General features: G+C 68.1%; 3 protein-coding genes across 6 annotated transcripts in view; 2 read left to right on the top strand and 1 right to left on the bottom strand.

Moving 5' to 3' along the window:
* Positions 1 to 23,768, top strand: part of LOC144279334 (alpha-1B-glycoprotein-like) — a 937,253-nt gene that overhangs the window by 606,032 nt on the left and 307,453 nt on the right. The window lies entirely within an intron of this gene.
* Positions 12,958 to 20,750, bottom strand: MBOAT7 (membrane bound acylglycerophosphatidylinositol O-acyltransferase MBOAT7). 2 transcript variants are annotated; one of them, XM_077840441.1, is made up of 8 exons: positions 20,489 to 20,750; positions 19,196 to 19,278; positions 18,426 to 18,555; positions 18,087 to 18,213; positions 16,304 to 16,460; positions 15,713 to 15,902; positions 14,690 to 14,878; positions 12,958 to 14,177 (listed from the first exon to the last, which is right to left on the bottom strand). In XM_077840441.1, the coding sequence occupies exons 2-8, from the start codon at positions 19,269 to 19,271 to the stop codon at positions 13,787 to 13,789; spliced, it is 1,260 nt and encodes a 419-aa protein (XP_077696567.1). In that variant the 5' UTR covers positions 19,272 to 19,278; positions 20,489 to 20,750; the 3' UTR covers positions 12,958 to 13,786. The 2 variants fall into 2 exon arrangements, with proteins under 2 accessions (XP_077696567.1, XP_077696566.1); XM_077840440.1 differs by having other exon boundaries at positions 15,570 to 15,921.
* TSEN34 (tRNA splicing endonuclease subunit 34) lies at positions 19,227 to 23,586 on the top strand. Of its 3 annotated transcripts, none has more exons than XM_077840469.1 (5): positions 19,227 to 19,247; positions 21,748 to 22,056; positions 22,274 to 22,430; positions 22,733 to 22,987; positions 23,179 to 23,586. In XM_077840469.1, exons 2-5 carry the CDS (start codon positions 21,802 to 21,804, stop codon positions 23,364 to 23,366), a joined length of 855 nt encoding a protein of 284 aa, XP_077696595.1. In that variant the 5' UTR covers positions 19,227 to 19,247; positions 21,748 to 21,801; the 3' UTR covers positions 23,367 to 23,586. The 3 variants fall into 3 exon arrangements, with proteins under 3 accessions (XP_077696595.1, XP_077696594.1, XP_077696596.1); XM_077840468.1 differs by lacking the exon at positions 19,227 to 19,247 and adding an exon at positions 20,940 to 21,052; XM_077840470.1 differs by lacking the exon at positions 19,227 to 19,247 and adding an exon at positions 21,130 to 21,150.

Below are 23,768 nucleotides of genomic sequence, written 5' to 3' on the forward strand. Positions count from 1 at the left end.
GGGGTCGGGAGCGAGGGTGCGGAGGCCCCAGGTCGGGAGCGAGGGGTGCAGGCCGCGCGGGGGCTGCGGGTCGGAAGCGAGGGGCGCGGGGGCCGCGGGCGAAGGGCGCGGGGGCCGTGGGTCGGGAGCGAGGGGCGCGGGGGCTGCAGGTCGGGAGCAAGGGGCGCGGGGGCCCCAGGTCGGGAGTGAGGGGTGCAGGCCGCGCGGGGGCCCCGGGTCGGGAGTGAGGGGTGCAGGCCGCGCGGGGGCCCCGGGTCGGGAGTGAGGGGCGCAGGCCGCGCGGGGGCCCCGGGTCGGGAGTGAGGGGTGCAGGCCACGCGGGGGCCCCGGGTCGGGAGCGAGGGGGGTGGGGGCCGCGGGGGCCACGAGTCGGAAGCGAGGGGCGCGGGGGCCCCGGGTTGTGAGCGAAGGGTGCAGGCCGCACGGGGGCCGGGGGTCGGGAGCGAGGGTGCGGAGGCCCCAGGTCGGGAGCGAGGGGTGCAGGCCGCGCGGGGGCTGCGGGTCGGAAGCGAGGGGCGCGGGGGCCGCGGGCGAAGGGCGCGGGGGCCCCGGGTCGGGAGCGAGGGGCGCAGGGGCCGTGGGTCGGGAGCGAGGGGCGCGGGGGCTGCAGGTCGGGAGCAAGGGGCGCGGGGGCCCCAGGTCGGGAGTGAGGGGTGCAGGCCGCGCGGGGGCCCCGGGTCGGGAGCGAGGGACACGGGGGCCGTGGGTCGGAAGCGAGGGGCGCGGGGGCTGCAGGTCGGGAGCAAGGGGCGCGGGGGCCCCAGGTCGGGAGTGAGGAGTGTGGGGGCCCCGGGTTGTGAGCGAAGGGTGCAGGGGCCCCGGGTCGGGAGCGAGGGGCGCGGGGGCCCCGGGTCGGGAGCGAGAGGTGCGGGGGCCCCGGGTTGTGAGCGAAGGGTGCAGGGGCCCCGGGTCGGGAGCAAGGGGCGCGGGGGTCCCTGGGTCGGGAGCGAGGGGTGCGGGCCGCACGGGGGCCGGGGGTCGGGAGCGAGGGTGCGGAGGCCCCAGGTCGGGAGCGAGGGGTGCAGGCCGCGCGGGGGCTGCGGGTCGGAAGCGAGGGGCGCGGGGGCCGCGGGCGAAGGGCGCGGGGGCCCCGGGTCGGGAGCGAGGGGCGCAGGGGCCGTGGGTCGGGAGCGAGGGGCGCGGGGGCTGCAGGTCGGGAGCAAGGGGCGCGGGGGCCCCAGGTCGGGAGTGAGGGGTGCAGGCCGCGCGGGGGCCCCGGGTCGGGAGTGAGGGGCGCAGGCCGCGCGGGGGCCCCGGGTCGGGAGTGAGGGGCGCAGGCCGCGCGGGGGCCCCGGGTCGGGAGTGAGGGGTGCAGGCCACGCGGGGGCCCCGGGTCGGGAGCGAGGGGGGTGGGGGCCGCGGGGGCCACGAGTCGGAAGCGAGGGGCGCGGGGGCCCCGGGTCGGGAGCGAAGGGTGCAGGCCGCACGGGGGCCGGGGGTCGGGAGCGAGGGTGCGGAGGCCCCAGGTCGGGAGCGAGGGGTGCAGGCCGCGCGGGGGCTGCGGGTCGGAAGCGAGGGGCGCGGGGGCCGCGGGCGAAGGGCGCGGGGGCCCCGGGTCGGGAGCGAGGGGCGCAGGGGCCGTGGGTCGGGAGCGAGGGGCGCGGGGGCTGCAGGTCGGGAGCAAGGGGCGCGGGGGCCCCAGGTCGGGAGTGAGGGGTGCAGGCCGCGCGGGGGCCCCGGGTCGGGAGTGAGGGGTGCAGGCCGCGCGGGGGCCCCGGGTCGGGAGCGAGGGACACGGGGGCCGTGGGTCGGAAGCGAGGGGCGCGGGGGCTGCAGGTCGGGAGCAAGGGGCGCGGGGGCCCCAGGTCGGGAGTGAGGGGCGCGGGGGCCCCGGGTTGTGAGCGAAGGGTGCAGGGGCCCCGGGTCGGGAGCGAGGAGCGCGGGGGCCCCGGGTTGGGAGCGAGGGGCGCGGGGGCCCCGGGTTGTGAGCGAAGGGTGCAGGGGCCCCGGGTCGGGAGCGAGGAGCGCGGGGGCCCCGGGTCGGGAGCGAGGGGCGCGGGGGCCCCGGGTTGTGAGCGAAGGGTGCAGGGGCCCCGGGTCGGGAGCGAAGGGCACGGGGTCCCTGGGTCGGGAGCGAGGGGTGCGGGCCGCACGGGGGCCGGGGGTCGGGAGCGAGGGTGCGGAGGCCCCAGGTCGGGAGCGAGGGGTGCAGGCCGCGCGGGGGCTGCGGGTCGGAAGCGAGGGGCGCGGGGGCCGCGGGCGAAGGGGCCCCGGGTCAGGAGCGAGGGGCGCAGGGGCCGTGGGTCGGGAGCGAGGGGCGCGGGGGCTGCAGGTCGGGAGCAAGGGGCGCGGGGGCCCCAGGTCGGGAGTGAGGGGTGCAGGCCGCGCGGGGGCCCCGGGTCGGGAGTGAGGGGTTCAGGCCGCGCGGGGGCCCCGGGTCGGGAGCGAGGGACACGGGGGCCGTGGGCGAGGGGCGCGGGCGCCCCGGGTCGGAAGCAAGGGGCGCAGGGGCCGTGGGTCGGGAGCGAGGGGCGCGGGGGCTGCAGGTCGGGAGCAAGGGGCGCGGGGGCCCCAGGTCGGGAGTGAGGGGGGCAGGCCGCACGGGGGCCCCGGGTCGGGAGTGAGGGGCGCAGGCCGCGCGGGGGCTCCGGGTCGGGAGTGAGGGGCGCAGGCCGCGCGGGGGCCCCGGGTCGGGAGTGAGGGGCGCAGGCCGCGCGGGGGCCCCGGGTCGGGAGTGAGGGGCGCAGGCCGCGCGGGGGCCCCGGGTCGGGAGTGAGGGGTGCAGGCCGCGCGGGGGCTCCGGGTCGGGAGTGAGGGGTGCAGGCCGCGCGGGGGCCCCGGGTCGGGAGTGAGGGGTGCAGGCCGCGCGGGGGCCCCGGGTCGGGAGCGAGGGACACGGGGGCCGTGGGCGAGGGGCGCGGGGGCCCTGGGTCGGGAGCGAGGGGCACGGGCCGCACGGGGGCCCCGGGTCGGGAGCGAGGGCACGGGGGCCGCGGGTCGGGAGAGAGGGCACGGGGGCCGCGGGTCGGGAGAGAGGGGCGCGGACTGCACGGGGGCTGAAAGTCGGGAGCGAGGAGCGCGGAGGCCCCAGGTTTGGAGCAAGCGGCGCTGGCCACATGGGGCCCATGGGTCAGGAGCGAGGGGCGCGGCGGCCCCGGGTCCGGAGCGAGGCGGGTGGGGGCTGCGGGTCCCGCGGGTCGGGAGCGAGGGTGTGCGGGCCCTGGGTCGGGAGCAAGGGGCACGGGCCGCACGGGGGCTGTGGGTCGGGAACGAGGGGCGCCGGGGCGCCGAGTCGGAAGCGAGGGGGGTGGGGGCCGCGGGGGGCCACGAGTCGGAAGCGAGGGGCGCGGGGGCCCCGGGTCGAGAGCGAGGGGCGCGGGGGCCCCGGGTTGTGAGCGAAGGGTGCAGGGGCCCCGGGTCGGGAGCGAAGGGCACGGGGTCCCTGGGTCGGGAGCGAGGGGTGCGGGCCACACGGGGGCCGGGGGTCGGGAGCGAGGGTGCGGAGGCCCCAGGTCGGGAGCGAGGGGTGCAGGCCGCGCGGGGGCTGCGGGTCGGAAGCGAGGGGCGCGGGGGCCGCGGGCGAAGGGCGCGGGGGCCCCGGGTCGGGAGCGAGGGGCGCAGGGGCTGTGGGTCGGGAGCGAGGAGCACGGGCTGCACGGGGGCTGTGGGTCGGGAGCGAGGGGCGCCGGGGCCGCGAGTCGGAAGCGAGGGGCGCGGGGGCCGCGGGGACCGCGGGTCGGGAGTGAGGGGGGTGGGGGCTGCGGGTCCCGCGGGTCGGGAGCGAGGGGCGCGGGGGCCCTGGGTCGGGAGCAAGGGGCACGGGCCGCACGGGGGGCCGCGGGTCGGGAGCGAGGGGCGTGGCGGCCCCGGGTCGGGAGCGAGGGTGCGGGGGCCCTGGGTCAGGAGCGAGGGGCACGGGCCGCACGGGGGCTGTGGGTCAGGAGCGAGGGGCGCGGCGGCCCTGGGTCGGGAGCGAGGGGCGCGGGGGCCGCACAGGGGCTGTGGGTCAGGAGCGAGGGGCGCGGCGGCCGCACGGGGGCTGTGGGTCGGGAGCGAGGGGCGCGGGGGCCGCGAGTCGGAAGCGAGAGGGGTGGGGGCCGCGGCGGCCCCGGGTCGGGAGCGAGGGTGCGGGGGCCCTGGGTCAGGAGCGAGGGGCACGGGCTGCACGGGGGCTGTGGGTCGGGAGCGAGGGGCGCGGGGGCCGCGGCGGCCCCGGGTCGGGAGCGAGGCGGGTGGGGGCTGCGGGTCGGGAGCGAGGGGCACGGGCCGCACGGGGGCTGTGGGTCAGGAGCGAGGGGCGCGGCGGCCGCACGGGGGCTGTGGGTCGGGAGCGAGGGGCGCGGGGGCCGCGGGGGCCGCGGGTCGGGAGCGAGGGGCGCGGGCCGCACGGGGGCTGTGGGTCGGGAGCGAGGGGCGCGGGGGCCGCGGGGGCCGCGGGTCGGGAGCGAGGGGCGCGGGCCGCACGGGGGCCGCGAGTCGGGAGCGAGGGGCGCGGGGGCCGCGAGTCGGAAGCGAGAGGGGTGGGGGCCGCGGCGGCCCCGGGTCGGGAGCGAGGGGGGTGGGGGCCGCGGGGGCCGCGGTTCGGGAGCGAGGGGAGCGAGGGGCGCGGGGGCCCCGGGTCGGGAGCGAGGGGCGCGGGCCGCACGGGGGCTGCGGGTGGGAGCGAGGGGCCGGGTACCTGGACCCGCTGCGAGTACTCGGTGGCCCGGTAGACGCCGTAGAAAGCCGCCCCCAGCAGCCCCAGCACCAGCAGGTTGAGGGCCCCGCGCAGGCTGAAGAGGCGAGTCGCTGGCCCGGGCTGCGCTGGGCCATGAGCCGCCGCAGGGTCTGTTCCTCCAGGTCCATCTGGGAGAGACGCGCGTCAGGGCAGCCAGGCCCCAGCCAGGCCCCTCTCCACCCCCCCAGCCGTGCCTCTCACTCCACACAGCGGCCCCCCTTCCTGCCCCAGCCCCCCCCTTCTCCCGCAATCCACCCATCCGCCCCATCCAGTCCCCCCCAGCCCCCCACCCCATCTCCCTCCCCACCAGCCCCCCACCTCAGCCCCTAATCACACCCTCCAGCCCCGCACCCCAGAGCCCCTGTCCATTCCCAGCCTGCCTGTACCTCAGTGTCCCCCCACACTCGCCCCCGACCCGGCTGCCCCGCACCCCAGCCCTGCGCCCCCTGCTGGCCTCACCCGCAGCTCGTAGCGGAGGCTGTTGTGTTTCATGGCTGCCGCGGTGCCTGGCGCCAGGCAGAAATCCCAGCCGGCGAAGACCTTGTGGCTGTAGGTGCTGAGCTCCCAGTTCTCACCGACCAGGCTGCGCTTCAGGAGGTGGACGGCCCTGGCGGGAGAGCGCAGGGTGACGGCCCCCCAGAGATGGCAAAGTGCAGCCAGCTCTGGGGTGGGGCGCAGGGGCTGGTTACACAGGGACCCCTCACCCGGCGCTGGGACGTGGCCCCTCTGGGGTGGGGCGGGGGCTGGGTATACGGGGACCCTCGCCCGGCGCTGGGACGTGGCCCCTCTGGGACAGGGCAGAGGCTGGGTATACGGGGACCCTCGCCCGGCGCTGGGACGTTGTCCCTCTGGGACAGGGCGGGGGCTGGGTATACGGGGACCCTCGCCCGGCGCTGGGACGTGGCCCCTCTGGGACGGGGCGGGGGCTGGCCCCCCACGGGGGCCCCTGGAAGTGACTCACCGGTGGACGATCCAGAGGAGGCAGACGGAGAAGTAGGCCAACACGCTCAGCAGATAGGCCAGGGGGATGTTATAGGAGAAGCCCACGAAATCCACGGCCGAGTTTTGGTAATAACCGTAGAACAGGTGTGTGAGCTCCATGAACCCCTGAAAGAGACACAGCCTCAGCGGGGGGGGGGGGGGGGGTCTCCTCCAGGGGGCACCAGCTCCCATCCGGCCCCAGGGCTGGGACTGGGAATGTGACAAACTGATCTGGGGAATTGGGGCCAGCTTCGATTTGTAGGGGACACATGAAGGGGGCTGGGGTGGAGCTGAGGGGGCTGGGGAGGAGCTGATGGCATGGGGGGGCAGGGGGCAGAGCTGGGGGACTGGGGGGGTGGAGCTCAGGTGCGGGGGGCTGGGGGTGAAGCTGAGGACATAGGGGGCTGGGGGCAGAGCTGAGGGGCCTGGGGAGAAGAACTGAGGCCTGGGGGGCTGGGGGCAGAGCTGGTGGGGCTAGGGGTGGAGCTGAGGGCACAGGGGTGCTGGGGGTGGAGCTGTGGGGGCTGGGGGTGGAGCTGAGGTGCAGGGGCGGAGCAGGGGGGCTGAGGGCGGAGCTGAGACATGGGGGCTGGGGGGGGAGCTGGGGAGGAGCTGATGGTGTGGGGGGTGGGGGGCAGAGCTAGGGGACTGGGGGGTGGAGCTGAGGTGCGGGGGCTGGGGGCGGAGCTGAGGCATGGAGGGCAGGAGGCAGAGCTGGGGGACTGAGGGGTGGAGCTGAGGTGCAGGGGGCTGGGGGCAGAGCTGGGGGGGCTGGGAAGGAGCTGGGGGTGGGGGGCAGAGCTGGGGGACTGGGGGGTGGAGCTGAGGGCGTGGGGGGCTGGGGGTGGAGCTGAGGTGTGGGGGGCAGGGGGCAGAGCTGAGGTACTGGGGGGTGGAGCTGAGGTGCGGGGGGCTGGAGCAGAGCTGTGGGTGCAAGGGGCTGGGGCGGAGCTGAGGGGGCTGGGGGGAGGAACTGAGGCATGGGGGACTGGGGGCGGAGCTGAGGCGCGTGGGGCTGGGGGGCCACGGGCCGGGCTCTCACCGTCCCGGAGAGCAGGTCCATGAGGTAGGTGAAGTAGCTGACCAGGCCCCGCTCAGTGGGGTCGTACTGCAGGCAGCTTCTGTTCACTGCGAGTGGGGGGGAGAAAAGGGGTGAGACCCTGTGACGTTATTGACATAATCTGGGACCGTACAGAACATTGTTGCAACCAAGGTCCTGTAGTGGCACCAAATCTTGTATAAAGGGAGTCCAATAAGGTGTCTAAGACAAGGTTGGGTTTACTGGTTATGAGTATGAGGTCTATATGTGTGTATCATTTTTGTAAAGTGATGAATATTGGCTCTACACTGTCTAAAGAACAGGAGGACTTGTGGCACCTTAGAGACTAACACATTTATTTGAGTTAAGCTTTCGTGGGCTAAAACCCACTTCATCAGATGCATAGAATGGAACATGTAGTCAGAAGATATATATACATACAGAGAGCATGAAAAGGTGGAAGTATCCAGACCAACTGAAAGAGGCCTATTAATTAAGAGGAGCGATTATCAGCAGGGGAAAATAAACTTTTGAAGTGATAATCAAGATGGCCCATTTCGGACAGCTGACCCAAAGGTGTGAGGATACTTAACATGGGGGAAAGATTCAATTAGTGTCATGACTGAGCCATTCCCAGCCATGTACATTGGTCAAACTGGACAGTCTCTACGTAAAAGAATAAATGGACACAAATCAGATGTCAAGAATTATAACATTCATAAACCAGTCGGAGAACACTTCAATCTCTCTGGTCACGCAATCACAGACATGAAGGTCGCTATCTTAAAACAAAGGGAAAACTTCAAATCCAGACTCCAGCGAGAAACTGCTGAATTGGAATTCATTTGCAAATTGGATACTATTAATTTAGGCTTAAATAGAGACTGGGAGTGGCTAAGTCATTATGCAAGGTAGCCTATTTCCTCTTGTTTTTTCCTACCCCCCCCCCCCCCAGATGTTCTGGTTTAACTTGGATTTAAACTTGGAGAGTGGTCAGTTTGGACGAGCTATTACCAGCAGGAGAGTGAGTCTGTGTGTGTATGGGGGTGGGTTGTTGGAGGGGGGTGAGGGAGTGAGAGCACCTGGATTTGTGCAGGAAATGGCCTAACTTCATTATCATGCACATTGTGTAAAGAGTTGTCACTTTGGATGGGCTATCACCAGCAGGAGAGTGAATTTGTGTGGGGGGGTGGAGGGTGAGAAAACCTGGATTTGTGCTGGAAATGGCCTAACCTGACGATTACTTTAGATAAGCTATTACCAGCAGAACAGTGGGGTGGGAGGAGGTATTGTTTCATATTCTCTGTGTATATATAAAGTCTGCTGCAGTTTCCACGGTATGCATCTGATGAAGTGAGCTGTAGCTCACGAAAGCTCATGCTCAAATAAATTGGTTAGTCTCTAAGGTGCCACAAGTACTCCTTTTCTTTTTGCTGAATTGGAATTCATTTGCAAATTGGATACTATTAATTTAGGCTTAAATAGAGACTGGGAGTGGCTCAGTCATTATGCAAGGTAGCCTATTTCCCCTTGTTTTTTCCTACCCTCCCCCCAGACGTTCTGGTTAAACTTGGATTTATGCTGGAAATGGCCCACCTTGATTATCATACACATTGTAAGGAGAGTGGTCAGTTTGGATGAGCTATTGCCAGCAGGAGAGTGAGTTTGTGTGTGTATGGGGGGGGGCATGAGAAAACCTGGATTTGTGCTGGAAATGGCCCACCTTGATTATCATGCACATTGTAGGGAGAATGGTCACTTTGGATGGGCTATTACCAGCAGGAGAGTGGGTCTGTTGGGGGGGGGAGGGCGAAGGGTGAGAAAACCTGGATTTGTGCTGGAAATGGCCCAACTTGATTATCATACACATTGTAAGGAGAGTGATCACTTTAGATAAGCTATTACCAGCAGGCTAGTGGGGTGGGAGGAGGTATTGTTTCATGGTCTCTGTGTATATAATGTCTTCTGCAGTTTCCACAGTATGCATCCGATGAAGTGAGCTGTAGCTCACGAAAGCTTATGCTCAAATAAATTGGTTAGTCTCTAAGGTGCCACAAGTACTCCTTTTCTTTTTGCGAATACAGACTAACACGGCTGTTACTCTGAAACCAGTCTCTGTCATTACACATATTGAATCTTTCCCCCATGTTAAGTATCCTCACACGTCGGGTCAACTGTCCGAAATGGGCCATCTTGATTATCACTTCAAAAGTTTATTTTCCCCTGCTGATAATCGCTCCTCTTAATTATTTAGCCTCTTTCAGTTGGTCTGGGTACTTCCACCTTTTCATGCTCTCTGTGTGTATACATATCTTCTGACTATATGTTCCATTCTATGCATCTGATGAAGTGGGTTTTAGCCCACGAAAGCTTAAGCTCAAATAAATTTGTTAGTCTCTAAGGTGCCACAACTCCTCCTGTTCTTTTTGCGGATACAGACTAACAGGGCTGCTGCTCTGAAATCTATACTGTCTGTATTTCACACTTACGCTGTGCTTCTGGGTGATGCCCCAGACAAGTTGGTGTCAGCTCTGCCCAGCCTGCGGGATGGCCCATTAAGGACCATCAGCGACACAAGTGACCCATTGAGAGAAGGCAGACACGCCTTTGGACTCAGCAAGGTAGGCCGGGACTTGCCCATGTGACTCCAAACTCCATTTTGCTGTAATTTTCCACAGTAAGAACAAAGAGGGGTTCTTACACGTGGAAAAGACTCTAAAGGGCTGATGTCTCCATCTTGTCTTCAATCCTGCTTCACAGTTCTGGCGGGACTTTGCTACACTGAAGCTTTGAACCAAAGACCGATGACCCATCCCAGCTGGGGATGTTCTCCAGAGACTTGCTTTGAACCTGCAGTTTCTGCCATCACTGCGACAAGCCTGAACCAAGAACTTTGCCATCACTGGATGTCATTGACTCCATTTAACCACTTCTCGCTCTCATCTCTATCTTTCTCCTTTTATGAATAAACCTTTAGATTTTAGATTCTGAAGGGTTGGCAACAGCGTGATTTGTGGGTAAGATCTGCTTTATATATTGACCGGGCTCTGGGGCTTGGTCCTTTGGGATCGAGAGAACCTCTTTTCTTTCACTGGGGTCTTGGTTTTCATAACCATTCGTCCCCATAACGAGTGGTGCTGGTGGGGATACTGGGAAACTGGAGCGTCTAAGGGAATTGCTGGTGTGACTTGTGGTTAGCCAGTGGGGCAAACCCGAAGTCCGCTCTGGCTGGCTGGTTCGGTTTGCCTTGGTGTGCACAGAAACCCCAGCCCTGGGCTGTAACGGCCCTGCTTGAAGCAATTTGTCCTGACTTGGCACGCTCCATTGGGTCCCACCAGAATCAGCCTCGTTACAGACCCCCTCAAACCAAACCTCGTGGGTCACACACACACACACACCCCAACATAGGACCTGGGCTGCCACTCTGGGGGCGATTCCCTTCTCCCCCATCTCCTTTGATAGGGAAGGGACCCAGGCATCCAGGCTGCCGTTCTGGGGGCTCTCGCCCCCTTTCTCTCACTGGAGACGGGACCCAGGCATCCGGGCTGGCCGTACCCATGGAGTTCTGCCCCCGTTGGGTCTGGTTCAGCTGCAGCCCCTCGAAGGCGGCGTTGGGGGCCACCACGAACCCCACCATGAGCAGGGCCCCCCCCAGGTTCAGCAGCACCAGGAAGCGCAGAAAGTTGAAATACGACTGGATCCCGGTTCCAAAGTGACCTGGGGGGGAAAGGGCAGCGTCACCCCGACAGCGAGTCTGAACCCGCAGGCAGAGGCTGACCACAGGGCTCGGTGGGGGGGGGGGGAGGGTCACTCTCAGCAGGGAGGGGGGACCACAGGGCTCAGAGGGGGGGTTGATCTCAGCAGGGAGGGGGGACCCTGGGACTCGGGGGGGGGGCGGAGTCGATCTCAGCAGGGAGCGGGGACCCTGGGACTCAGAGTGGAGGGTTGCTCTCAGCAGGGAGGGGGGACCCTGGGACTCAGAGTGGAGGGTCGCTCTCAGCAGGGAGGGGGGACCACAGGACTCGGGGGGATTGATCTCAGCAGGGAGGGGGGACCCTGGGACTCAGAGTGGAGGGTCGCTCTCAGCAGGGAGGGGGGACCACAGGACTCGGGGGGGTTGATCTCAGCAGGGAGGGGGGACCCTGGGACTCAGAGTGGAGGGTCGCTCTCAGCAGGGAGGGGGGACCACAGGACTAGGGGGGATTGATCTCAGCAGGGAGCGGGGACCCTGGGACTCAGAGTGGAGGGTCGCTCTCAGCAGGGAGGGGGACCTGGGCCGCAGGGAAAGGGGTCCTACCTTCGATGCGGTGCAGCGAGCCCCTCCACACCTGGGCGTACAGCAGGGCGCCCCTCACCTGTCCCCACAGGTGCCGCATCCCCACCTGCCACTGCTCCCAGCGGCTCCGTTTCCAGGCGACCCGCTGCTCCCGGAGCCTGGTGGGGAGAGGGATGGGGGTGAGACCTCAGCCCCCCCCCCCAGACCCCCGTGGCCCTCCCAGAGCTGGGGAGAGAACCCAGGAGTCCTGGCTTCCAGCCCCCCCCAACCACTAGCCCCCCTCCCCTCCCAGAGCCAGAAAGGAACCCAGGCGTCCTGCCCTGTGCAGGGGGGTTACCTGAGTACTCGTTTCTCCGCCATGCAGAGCGGCAGCTGTTTCAGGGGAACCGACTCCTGCTCCCTGGCTCCTTCCCCATCCCGCTCCTGGGGGGCCCCTGGGGGCTCCCCCTCATCCAGCGCAGCCCCCCAGGCCTTGGCCACGTTGCCACGGAAACGCAGGGTCGCGTTGCTTGGCAGCTGGAGGAAGAGGGATGAGGGGGGCTGCTGCTGGCCCCAGTCATCATCATCTGGGGAGGGAGCAAGTGGGGTGAGGGGGGAGGAGAGATTCAGCACCCTCCCTCCCCGCACTTACTGACCCAGGGATGGGGAGGGGACCCAGGAGTCCGGGCTACTGTCTGGGGTAGCCCTAGCTTCAGGAGATGGGACCCAGGAGTCTGAGTAACTGGTAGGGGGCTGCCTGCTGGGATGGGACCCTGGAGTCCAGATTATTTGGGGGGAGGGGTGGGGCTGCACACTGGGGATGGGACACAGGAATCCGGGTGATGGGGGTGGGGCGGGGATGTGTCTTTTGGAGATGGGACCCAGGAGTCCAGGTTACTGTAGGGGGAGCGCTGCTGGGGACGGGACCCAGGAGTCCAGGTGACTCCGGGGGGAGGGGCTGGGACCCAGGAATCCGGGTGAGTCGTGGGGTGGGGCTGCTGGGGACGGGACCCAGGAGTCCGGGTGACACCAGAGGAGGGAGGGGCAGGGACCCCGGAGTCCGGGTGACTCGGGGGCGGGGACCCAGGAATCCGGGTTATGGGGTGTGGGGACCCAGGAGTCCGGGTGACTCGGGACGGTGGTTGGGGGGGGGGGGGGAGAGGCTCCTCACCTGGCCCATCCCGGCCAGTCTGCACCCAGCGCGGCTCCATGGTCCGGCCGCTCCGGGAAGGAGGAAACGCGTCGCCCGGCCCGGCCCGGCCCGGTTAATCATTGGCCCCGCGGTGACCTGGCGACGGGGCGCGGCTCAGCCGTGGGGGGCGCGGCGGCTGGCCCCAGGTAACCCCCCCAACACAGCTGCCCCCCCCGACCCGCTGGGGGCAGAGTTCTCGCAGGGAGGATGGGGGTCAATGGGGGCCCCCAAGGGCTGGGAAATGGGGGTGAAGGGCGACGGGGGAATGGGGGCCCCCGGGGGCTGGGAAATGGGGGTCAAGGGCGGCGGGGGAATGGGGGTGAAGGGTGACGGGGAAATGGGGGTCAAGGGCGGCAGGGGAATGGGGGCCCCCGGGTGCTGGGAAATGGGGGTCAAGGGCGGCAGGGGAATGGGGGCCCCCGGGTGCTGGGAAATGGGGGTCAAGGGCAGCGGGGGAATGAGGGTCCCCGGGGGCTGGGAAATGGGGGTCAAGGGGGCTGGGGAATGGGGCTTAATGGAGGGGGATTCCTGGGGGGGCGCGCGAGACACTCAGACACGGGTTATTTTCAAGTCTTTATTTGCTGCAGCTGCCGCCCCCGCGGCATGGAAATACAACCCAGCGGGGGGGGGATGCGGTGGTAAAGGAGACCCCCCCACCCTGAGCCCTCCTGTCACCCCAGAGCCCTCCTGTCACCCTCATCTTCATCGCCTTCCACCCCCCCCCTCCCCCAGTGGTTAATAGCATAGGAAAGGGAAAAAGACCTCCGACGGGAGGGGGGCTTTCTACCAGCGACCCCCCGCCGCACCTCGACTTCCCCCCACCCCACCCCCAGCTAAGCACAGACCAGCTGCCTATGCTGCGGGACGTTCTCCCCCCAACCCCCCCCAGCTGCTGGGGGGGGAGTTATGTGGACCATTCAAGGCTCTGCCTGAGAACGGTGCCAATTTGTTTCACACAAGATGGGGGGGAACCTGCCTGGCTTAAAATTGGGGGGAACCATCTCCCCCCCGATTTGGAGGCTGGTCCCCAAGGCAGCGGTTCTCATACTTTTGTACCGGTGACCCCTTTCCCACAGCAGATCGCTGAGAGCGACCCCCACCCCATCAATTAATAACAAACATTGATATATTAAACACCATTACAAATCCTGGGAGGCCAAGCAGGGTTTGGTGTGGAGGGTGACAGCTCGCGACCCCCCCCCCATGTAATAACCTCACGACCCCCTGAGGAGTCCCAACCCCCCCGTTTGAGAACCCACCTTTTAAAGCCACAGTGTAGCATCAGCTGGGGGGAGGGGTAGAAACCACCCTCTTCTTTGGGGATCTTGCGGGGCCGGGGTGGGGGGGAGAGAATCTGCCTGTGGGGGGGAAGGGCTCCCACCCCCTCAGGAGTGCGGGGGGGGGGGCAGGCCTGCCAGACCCCTTGGGGGAAGCCTGGTAGCAGCTCAGGCTCTCCCCCGCCATGGAGATGTGGGGCAGGTTCCCCCTCCCAGCCAGCCACAAGGAGAGGTGGGGGCCTGCAAAGAGGGGACGATGGGGGGGGGGCACCCCCTTTGCCTCGGCCCTCCCCCCTCCATGGCCAGCACAGAGCCGCTGTGTGGGTCCTGTTCCCAGCCCCCGGGGGGAGGCGGCTCCCGGGGGGGGCACCCCCCCGCGCCCGGGCTATTCCCCGCCCCCCAGCGGCCCCGCTCGGCGCGGCCCCTCGGCGGCGCGGGGGGCAGAGCGGGGCAGGGCGCGGCCCAGCAGCAGCAGGCCCAGGGCCCCGAGGTGGACGCAGAAGTAGACGGCCCGCCAGTAGTGCAGGGTGGGGCCCAGCTCCAGCAGAACGAAACCCATGCACATGTAGTCGTAGGCCCGCATCTTGAGGAACCAGTGCAGCCAGGCGCCCCACGAGCGGCCCGGCTCCAGCTCCGGCTCCGCCCCCCGGCGCCCCCGCAGCCCGGCCTCCAGCGCCCCCTCGGCCGCCAGGCACAGCGGGATGGTCAGGAAGCTGAGGTAGTAGCCGGGGTGCAGGCCGTGCCAATAGGCCGAAATCAGCATGGTCCAGCCGCTCCTGGGGGGTGTGGGGGGGCAGGGTTAGTGGGGGAGATCTGAGCCCCCCCCATGTTTGCCTTGTTCCCCCCTTCCTAGTCTTGAGCCACCCCCAGCCTCTTGTGAGTCCCCCTCCCCCACCGCGTTTGACGCCCCCAGAGATTTCACCTCTAATCCCCCATGCCTATGAGCCCCCCCACATGACTCCCCCTGCCTCCAGTATCCACGCCCCCTCCCCATGTGACACCCCCCACCCACGATTTCCCCTTCATGCCCCATATTGGGACCCTCAGCCTCCCCCCTGCCACAAGGCCCCCCCCTTCACAGGACCCCCCAGATCTCTGAGCCCCCCATCTGACCCCCCCTTTCCCCGGGATCTCCAAGCCCCCCCCGTGAGCCACCTGATCGGCGAGCGTCCCCACGAGACCCCCCACCCCAGATTTCCGAGTTCTCCCCATATGACCCCCCCAGGATTTTCAAGGCCCCCCCCACACACACAATGGTCTCCCCCTCATGGCTCCCCGTGTCCCCCACCTCATGACGTAGGAGCGGAAGGGGGCGTTCTTGTAGATGTACTGGGCCAGCCACCACTGCACGGTCATGTTCCAGTACCGCATGCCGTCCCGCACCCGCACGCAGAAGTCGGTGCCGTACGGATCGATGTTCTTGATGGTCTCGTAGTCGTACTCAGGGGGCGCCGCCCCTGGAGCCCCCTCCTCCGTGCTGGGGTGGGGAGAGCAGTCAGTGAGAGGGAATGAGACCTCGCCCTGGGGCCGGATGGGAGCCGGCGCCCCCTAGAGGGGAAAGGCCAGCCCCATTCCCCGCCCCCCTGAGCCAGCCTGTCCCTGCCCTGGGGCCGGATGGGAGCCGGCGCCCCCTAGAGGGGAAAGGCCAGCCCCATTCCCCGCCCCCCTGAGCCAGCCAGTCCCTGCCCTGGGGCCGGATGGGAGCTGGCATCCCCTAGAGGGGAAAGGCCCCGCTCCCCATTACCCGCTCCCCTGAGCCAGCCTGTCCCTGCCCTGGGGCCGGGTGGGAGCTGGCGTCCCCTAGAGGGGAAAGGCCCTGGGCCCCACTCCCCACCCCCCTGAGCCAGCCAGTCCCTGCCCTGGGGCCGGGTGGGAGCCGGCGCCCCCTAGAGGGGAAAGGCCCCGGGCCCCATTCCCCGCTCCCCTGAGCCAGCCAGTCCCTGCCCTGGGGCCGGGTGGGAGCCGGCGCCCCCTAGAGGGGAAAGGCCCTGGGCCCCACTCCCCACCCCCCTGAGCCAGCCAGTCCCTGCCCTGGGGCCGGGTGGGAGCCGGCGCCCCCTAGAGGGGAAAGGCCCCGGGCCCCATTCCCCGCTCCCCTGAGCCAGCCTGTCCCCGCCCTGGGGCCAGGTGAGAGCTGGCGCCCCAGAGGGGCAGGTCCGCAGGCGCACCTGGGGCAGTGGGCGGTGGGGCCCCCGCCGGGGCGGGAGCGGGCGGCCGTGGGGTAGGCCCCAAAGGCAGCCGCGATGCAGCCGCACTCCGCGCAGAGCCAGGCCACGTAGAAGCGCATGCGGAAGACGAAGAAGATGGGCACCATGTAGAAGAGGCGGAAGGGCAGCGCCCGGGCGTCGAAGGCCTCGGTCCGCACGTAGTCCAGCGGGAAGAGCCGCGCGGCCCCCAGGAAGAGCAGCCCGTAGACCGGGACCAGCCGGGCCCGCGCCAGCAGGGGGCGCCAGCTGGGGATGGCCTGGGAGTCCGGCTGCTGCAGCCAGTCCAGGTAGGTCCTGTAGCGGTAGAAGGGGCCTGGCGGGGGATGGAGGGTGGCAGGAAAGCGGGGGGGAAGGTGTGTGTGTGTGTGGGGAGGGAGTATGGTGGGGGAGGGGGGGCAGATGAGGAAGGAGGCCAGGATGGGGGAAAGGGGGGGAAATGCAGTTAAAGGTAACAGTGGGAAAGACTCCGGCTGGACCCCGTCCCCCCACAGAGCAGGGGAGCGAACCCAGGAGTCCTGGCTCCCAGCCTCCCCACCCCACCTCTAACCACTAGCCCCACTCCCTTCCCAGAGCCAGGGAGCGAACCCAGGAGTCCTGGTTCCCAGCAGCCCGCCCCCCCCCCGCCCAACCACTAGCCCCCGCTCCTCTCCCAGAGCCGGGGAGAGGACCCAGGTGTCCGGCCGCCCGCCCCGTACCTGTCATGAGCCCCACGTAGCAGTAACCGTAGCAGAGGGTCGGGCCCAGCCCCGGCACGCTGGGGATCAGCCCAAGCGCGGGGACCTTGGTGAACGAGGTCACGTCCTGCTTCTTGGCCTGGCTGATCTCCTGCACCTCATTGGCCAGGCTCACCATCTAGGGCAGGGGGCGGAACCCACAGGGTGAGCGCCCCCTACGGGACCACTGCTGCGGCACCGCGCCCCCCCCGGGCCTCACCACGGGACCCCCCCACGCTCCGCAGCACCGCGCCCCCCCGGGCCTCACCACCACACCACGGGGCCCCCCAGTGCCTCACCACCACACCACGGGGCCCCCCCGCGCCCCCCGACACAGCGCCCCCCCGGGCCTCACCACCACACCACGGGACCCCCCCACGCTCTGCGACACAGCGCCCCCCCGGGCCTCACCACGGGACCCCCCACGCTCTGCGACACAGCGCCCCCCCGGGCCTCACCACGGGACCCCCCACGCTCTGCGACACAGCGCCCCCCCGGGCCTCACCACCACACCACAGGGCCCCCCAGTGCCTCACCACCACACCACGGGACCCCCCCACGCTCCGCGACACAGCACCCCCCAGTGCCTCACCACCACACCACAGGGCCCCCCAGTGCCTCAGCACCACACCACAGGGCCCCCCCACGCTCCGCGACACAGCGCCCCCCCGGGCCTCACCACCACACCACGGGACCCCCCCTACGCTCCGCGACACAGCGCCCCCCCGGGCCTCACCACCACACCACAGGGCCCCCCAGTGCTTCACCACCACACCACGGCCCCACCCCCATGCCCCGCGACACAGCGCCCCCCAGTGCCTCACCACCACACCACAGGGCCCCCCAGTGCTTCACCACCACACCACGGGGCCCCCCCCACGCCCCGCGACACAGCGCCCCCCAGTGCCTCACCACCACACCACAGCGCCCCCCCGGGCCTCACCACCACACCACGGGACCCCCCCACGCTCCGCGACACAGCGCCCCCCCGGGCCTCACCACCACACCACGGGGCCCCCCCCACGCCCCACGACACAGCGCCCCCCAGTGCCTCACCACCACACCACGGGACCCCCCCACGCTCCGCGACACAGCACAGCGCCCCCTACGGGACCACTGCCACGGCACCATGCCCCCCCCAACCCCTGCCACTATGGTGCAGCCCCCCCCAGTGCCTCACCACCACACCACAGCGCCCCCCAGTGCCCCACGACACAGCGCCCCCCTGGGCCTCACCACCACACCACAGGGCCTCCCCCACGCCCCGCGACACAGCGCCCCCCTGGGCCTCACCACCACACCACAGGGCCCCCCAGTGCCTCACCACCACACCACGGGGCCCCCCCCACGCCCCACGACACAGCGCCCCCCAGTGCCTCACCACCACACCACGGGACCCCCCCACGCTCCGCGACACAGCACAGCGCCCCCTACGGGACCACTGCCACGGCACCATGCCCCCCCCAACCCCCGCCACCATAGTGCAGCCCCCCCCAGTGCCTCACCACCACACCACAGCACCCCCCAGTGCCTCACCACCACACCACGGGACCCCCCCACGCCCCGCGACACAGCACAGCGCCCCCTACGGGACCACTGCCACGGCACCATGCCCCCCCCAACCCCCGCCACCATGGTGCAGCGCCCCCTAGCGCCTCACTGCCACAGCACAGCGGCCCCTAGCGCCCTAGAGGGGCCAACAGTGACCGGGAGGCCAGAGCGCCCCTTGCTGAGCCTCCCTGCCCCCCCCCCCCCCCCGCAGCACCTTGAGGGTCAGCAGCAGCTGCACGGCGTTGGTGAAGGGGGTGGGGGCCGGCAGCCCGAAGAAAGTCACCATCCGGAAGAAGAGTAGATAGGAGAAGGTCCAGCCGAGGGTCAGGTAGTGACAGGACCTGGGGCAGAGGGCGGGTTCATTGGCCACACTCCCAGAATCCCCTGCTTCCGTCACCCCCCCAACCCCTCCCAGCTCCCAGAATCCCCTGCTTAGCTCCAGGCCCCCCCATCTCGCCACAGCTCCCCCCCACACACACACACTCTACCCAGTAGACCCCACTCCTCTCCCAGAGCCGGGGATAGAACCCAGGTGTCCTGGCTCCTTCCATACCGGGGGGAGAGGCTGAGGATGACCCATGTGCCCAGGATGGTGACCAGGGAGTGCAAGGTGTGGATGTTGCAGGTGATCAGCGTCAGGAGCAGCCCCACAGCTGCCCCCCCAAACTGCTTCACTCGGTGTCCTGGCGGGGGGAGGGGAGGAAAGAGACACAGATCAGATCCCAGCTCCCTTGCCACCGAGATCCCCCGGCAGCAAAGTCAGCTGGGACTTAGGGCGACCCTGGGCGGGGAATGGGGCACAGGGCCTCTCCTCTCTAGGGGGCGCTGGCTCCCACCCAGCCCTGGGGAGGGGGGTTGGTTGGTTCGTGGGGCAGGGAATGGGGCACAAGGGAGTTCAGGAGGTGGGAATCCTGTACCCCCAAACACCCATCCCCTATCGATGGGACCCCAGAGTCCAGCAGCTTCTACTACAAGACTGGCAGGGGGAAGCTAGTGTCAGGGTTCCCTGCCCACCGACACCAGCCCCCCTAAAATACCTCCAAACCCATTCTAACTCGAGACACAACCCAACCCTCCCCCGCCCCCCAAGAGCTCAACCGGAGTGGAGAGAGGAAATCTTGCAAGAGGAAGCTGAGGTGAGGAAACCGCAGATGGGGCTGGGTGGGGCACACCGGAGGGAATGTGGGGAAGGGCCCTTGTTGGAGGGAAAGGGGTGGGGGTCTCTTTGGTGGGATTTTTTCTAGCCCCAATCCCTGTCCCCGCCCAGCCATGGCACGAAGGGGAGGGGCCAGAGTTACCCCCCCCCCAGCTGGAGTCACTCACCCCCTCTCTTGAAGACAAAGCCGATGGGGATAGAGAAAAGCAGCACGGTCAGGTAGGTCCACTCCTCCGGGGTCATCCCAGTTCTGCCGCAGGAAGAAAGACAGCGTCGGGCAGTTCCACAGGCCACCCACCCCACGGGAGCGGGGAGCAGCAGCTGCAGGGGGCGCTGACGGCTCAGCTCCTCTGTAGGTGGTAGGGGAAGAGCAGGGAGGGGAGATCCGGCCCCAGGGCAGGGACTGGCTGGCTCAGGGGGGCAGGGAATGGGGCACGGGCCTCTCCCCTGTCCATTGCTCTCATTCCATGGCCTGGGGGTGTATCGAGTTTGCCAGGTCTCAGTCCCGCTCCCAGGAGCCCCCATCGCCCAGCCCATCCAGGTGCCCCCTGGCCCCCCCGCAGCTGAGTGGCCATGGGCTGGACGAGCCACAGAGACCCAGCCTTGGGGGGTGGGCGCTAAGGCAGTATAGTCGGGGGCTGCGTGGGGGGGGGGGGGCTCAGTGCGTATGTGAGGTAGAATGGGGAGCTGTGGGGGAGGGAAGTTGCAGGGTGTCCTCTACCGGGCCGGTATCTCTGCCCTAGTTCATCCACCAGAGACTATCAAGCTGCCTTGTTGCCCCCAGTGGCCACTGCCCCCCCCCCCCACAACACTCCCCCCCACAGCCGGCGGCACGAACCCCTCAGCAAGTGGGGTCTAGTGGTTAGACTGGGGGGGGGGTGAGGGCTGGGCCCCTGAGATCTATCCCACATGGGCTCCCTGCTCCTTCCACCTCCAGCTAAACCCTGGGCCGCTAGCTGCCTTAATCCCTTCCAGTCTCTAATCCACGCAGTTCACCCCCCACATTAGCCATTGCTGATGCTGGGGAGAGAGGGGTACATGCCCCACGCAGTTTAATCTCACCCATTAATCCTCTCCATTAGGGGAACTCCTAGGGTCCCTAGTCCCAGACCAGGCCCTCATTGTGCCAGGCGCTGTACATTATTTATTAGGTGGATTATGGTAGCTCCCAGCCCCGCACCCATTGCGCCAGGGACTGTACGTTATTTATTAGGTGTATTACAGTAGCTCCTTGCCCCGCCCCCTTGTGCCAGGCGCTGTACAAACTCAGGACAAACACCCAGCTCCCCCCCGCTGCAGCTCACCCCCAGATTAGCAGTCCGGCTAGGGGGGACAGGCAGGGGGCTGAGAAGCAGTGGGAACCCCACATCAGGTGGGGATGGAAAACACCCTGGAACTTCTCCCCCCTCCCCACAATTCAAGTGCAGCCCCACACGCCTCAAGTTCACAGCGTTACTCACCAGCACCCGACACCAACTTCTTCCGATGGGGTCAGTGCAGAATTCGCACCCGGGGGCACCTTTGCACGGATTCACACCCCTGGGGGCTCCTTTGCACAGAGTCACACCCAGGGGGGCTCCTGTGCACGAATTCACACCCCTGGGGGCTCCTTTGCACAGAGTCACACCCAGGGGGGCTCCTGTGCACGAATTCACACCCCTGCGGGACCCGGTGCAGGGATTCACACCCCTGGGGGCTCCTTTGCACAGAGTCACACCCCTGCGAGCGATTCCCTCCCCCACCCACCCAGCCCCTCACTTTGCAGCCGCGCTGCCTGCCCGCCCGTCCGCCCGCCCCCTGCTCACTTCCTCCACGCCCTGCACCCATTGGGCCCTACAATTTTCAAACCCCCCCCACCAACCCTCCGCCCCTCCTCGGGTATTGGCCAATGGGGCCGTCGCTCAGCTGCAAGAACCCCGCCCCCCCTCGCCTTGCAGCAGCAGAGAGAGGGACCGGCCAGTTTGCTTTGCAAACAGCCCCAGGCCCACCCCAGAGCTGGGTGCAGGGGAGCCCAGGGGTGAAAGGTGAGTGAACTACGGAAGGGGGGTGTGGAGGGGGTGGTCGCCCTTGGAGAAGAGATTACCCACAATCTCCTGGGGGAAAGAAGCAGCGTTTGGTATAGGTGCGTGTGGCCCTTTAAGAATTTCCCAGAATTCCTTTTGGGGGGGGGTGGCCCTTTAAGAATGGGTTACCCAGAATACCTTGCGGGGAAGGGGCAGCGGTTTTTTATTTTTAGTGTGTGGCCCTTTAACAAACTGTTCCCAGAATCCTTTCTGTGTGTGTGTGGGTGGGTGGGGGGTGTCAAGGGAGGGTTTTAAGAATGGGACTCCCAGAATGCCTTGGGGCAGGGGGCGGGGTTTGGTGTGGGTGGGTGTGGCCATTTAAAGGCATCACCACCATGTGGCCAGAGCCAGGCGCCCTGAAAAGGGCTTTCCCAGCATCCTCTGGGGCGTCAGCAGGGCTTGGCCACCCTAGCCCCAGGGCATGATGGGATTGAAGTGCACCCTCTCCATCCCAACTTGGAACCCCTAGCCCCAGGGCATGATGGGATTGCCCCCCACCCACGCTGGGGGCCTGGCCCTGGCAGTGGGGCACGCTGGGATTGTGGCACCCCCTGCCCCAGAGCATGCTGGGATTGTTGTGCCCCACCCCAGAAGTGGCTGCATCTCCACGCTGGGCGAGGTGTCCCCATGTAACCAGCCCCCCTGCCCTGCCCCAGAGGGGCCACACCCCCCACCCTTGCCGCTCCCCTCTCTGCAGCTGGCGTGGCACCATGATCCGGATCCACGTGCTGGAGGGGGCGGCTCTCGTGTGGAGCGTGGAGGACGCCCGGGAGATCCGTGAGCGGTTCCGGCTGGTGGGGACCCTGGTGGGGGCGCTGGCCCGCAAGCCCCGGCAGAATACCCGCCTGGGCCTCCCCCTGCAGCTGCTCCCCGAGGAGGCCCGGCTGCTTGCCGAGCTGGGCGCAGCCGTCCTGGTGAGGGGCACCGAGACCCAGCCCCTGGCGGAGGGGGAGGAACCGACCCAGGTGAGGGACCTGGGGCCTTGCTCCTCCAGGGGGTGCTGATCCAGCCCCAGGGCAGGGACTGGCTGGCTCAGGGGGACAGGGAATGGGGCACCAGCTCGGGCACAGGGCAAGGTGCAGCGGCAGGGGGGCGGAGCATGTTTGGGGGCGGGGATGCTGTGGGGAGATGGCTGTGCCGCGCACCCCATCCCGGAGCTAACCCCCTCTCCCCCGAACCCAGGCGTCCGAGGTGGAGGCCTACCAGCGGGAGCTGGAGGAGAGCTACCAGGAGCAGCAGCGCCTGGCTGGGGCAGAGAGGGGGGCCCTGCTGGCCCGGCTGGCCGAGCGCATCGCCCAGGGCCGAGCCCATCGCAGAGAGCAGCGCGGGGAGACGCCAGGTGGGGCTGGGGCTCGGAGGGGAGACCTGCTGCGGAAACCCAGGGACTGCAGAGAAAGGGGGGCTCTCCTCTGTTTGTCAGTGCTGGGCCCAGGGGGCCCATGCTGGGGCTCAGTTGGGGGGACTCATTTGTGGATCAGTGCCAGGCCCCCATATACCCGGCCCCTGCGCCCCACCCCAGAGGGACCACATCTCAGTGGTGGGTGAGGGGTCCCTGTATAACCAGCCCCTGTACCCCACCCCAGATGCAGCTGCACACTCTGGCCCCGGCTTCTCCTAGCCTGTTGCTCTCTTTGCTCTCAGACACTGCGGAGGATTCGGGGCTCCTGGATTCGCCCTTCGTCCTGCCCCGCGGCTCCATGATGGTCCAGCTGCCCACGGCCCGGCAGCACCCGGGGCGGGTCGAGCAGGTGGACTGGACCTCCCCCTCCCCGGACTGGCCTCACGCCGGCTGCCCGGCCCACGAGGCCCGGTACCGCGTCTTCCGCGAGCTGTGGGGCAGGGGCTATTACCTGTCCGGAGGGAGCAAGTTTGGGGGAGACTTCCTTGTGTACCCAGGTAGGTGTGTGGGGGGCTGGGGATGCTGGCCAGCCCTGGAGAGGGGCGCATGGAGGTGGGTGGGGACATTGTTGGTCCCAGAAGTGGGGGAGGGGATGGGTTTGGGGGGGTGCTCGGGGGAGGGATTGGGGCAGGGAATGGGGCAGGGGGCATCTGGCCTGACTCCTTCCCCTTCGGCCTCTCCCCTGCAGGCGACCCCCTGCGGTTCCATGCCCACTACATCGCGCTGTGCTGCCCCCAGGGGGCCCCCCTCCCGCTCCGCACCCTGGTGGCAGCCGCCCGCCTGGGCACCGGCGTCAAGAAGACCCTGCTGCTCTGCTCGCCGGGCCCGAGTGGCGCCCTCGCCTTCACCTCTCTGCAGTGGAGCGGGCTGCAGTGACCCCCCCCGTGGGACAGCCAGGAACTGGACGGGTGGGGGGGGCACAATCTGCTCCCAACCAGGCACTGAGCCCCCCTCCCCCCGGAACAAAGCCAGCCGGGGCAGGAGGGGACGCTGCTGGGGGGGGCTGCCGGCTCGGGGCTGAGCGGTGAACAAGGGATGTTAATAAAGACGAGGCAGCAGCAGAACTGGAAGGGTGGGGGAGCCTAGTGCCGGGCTAGCAGGGGGCTGGGGGTCAGGAGTGAGGGGCACCAGCAGGGCTAGGGGGGAGCCTAGTGCCGGGCTAGCAGGGGCCTGGGGGTCGGGAGTGAGGGGCACCAGCAGGGCTGGGGGGGAGCCTAGTGCAGGCTAGCTAGGGGTCAGGAGTGAGGGGCACCGGCAGGGCTGGGGGGGAGCCTAGTG

This window comes from Eretmochelys imbricata, chromosome 23, assembly GCF_965152235.1.
Source record: "Eretmochelys imbricata isolate rEreImb1 chromosome 23, rEreImb1.hap1, whole genome shotgun sequence".
NCBI lineage: Eukaryota > Metazoa > Chordata > Testudines > Cheloniidae > Eretmochelys > Eretmochelys imbricata.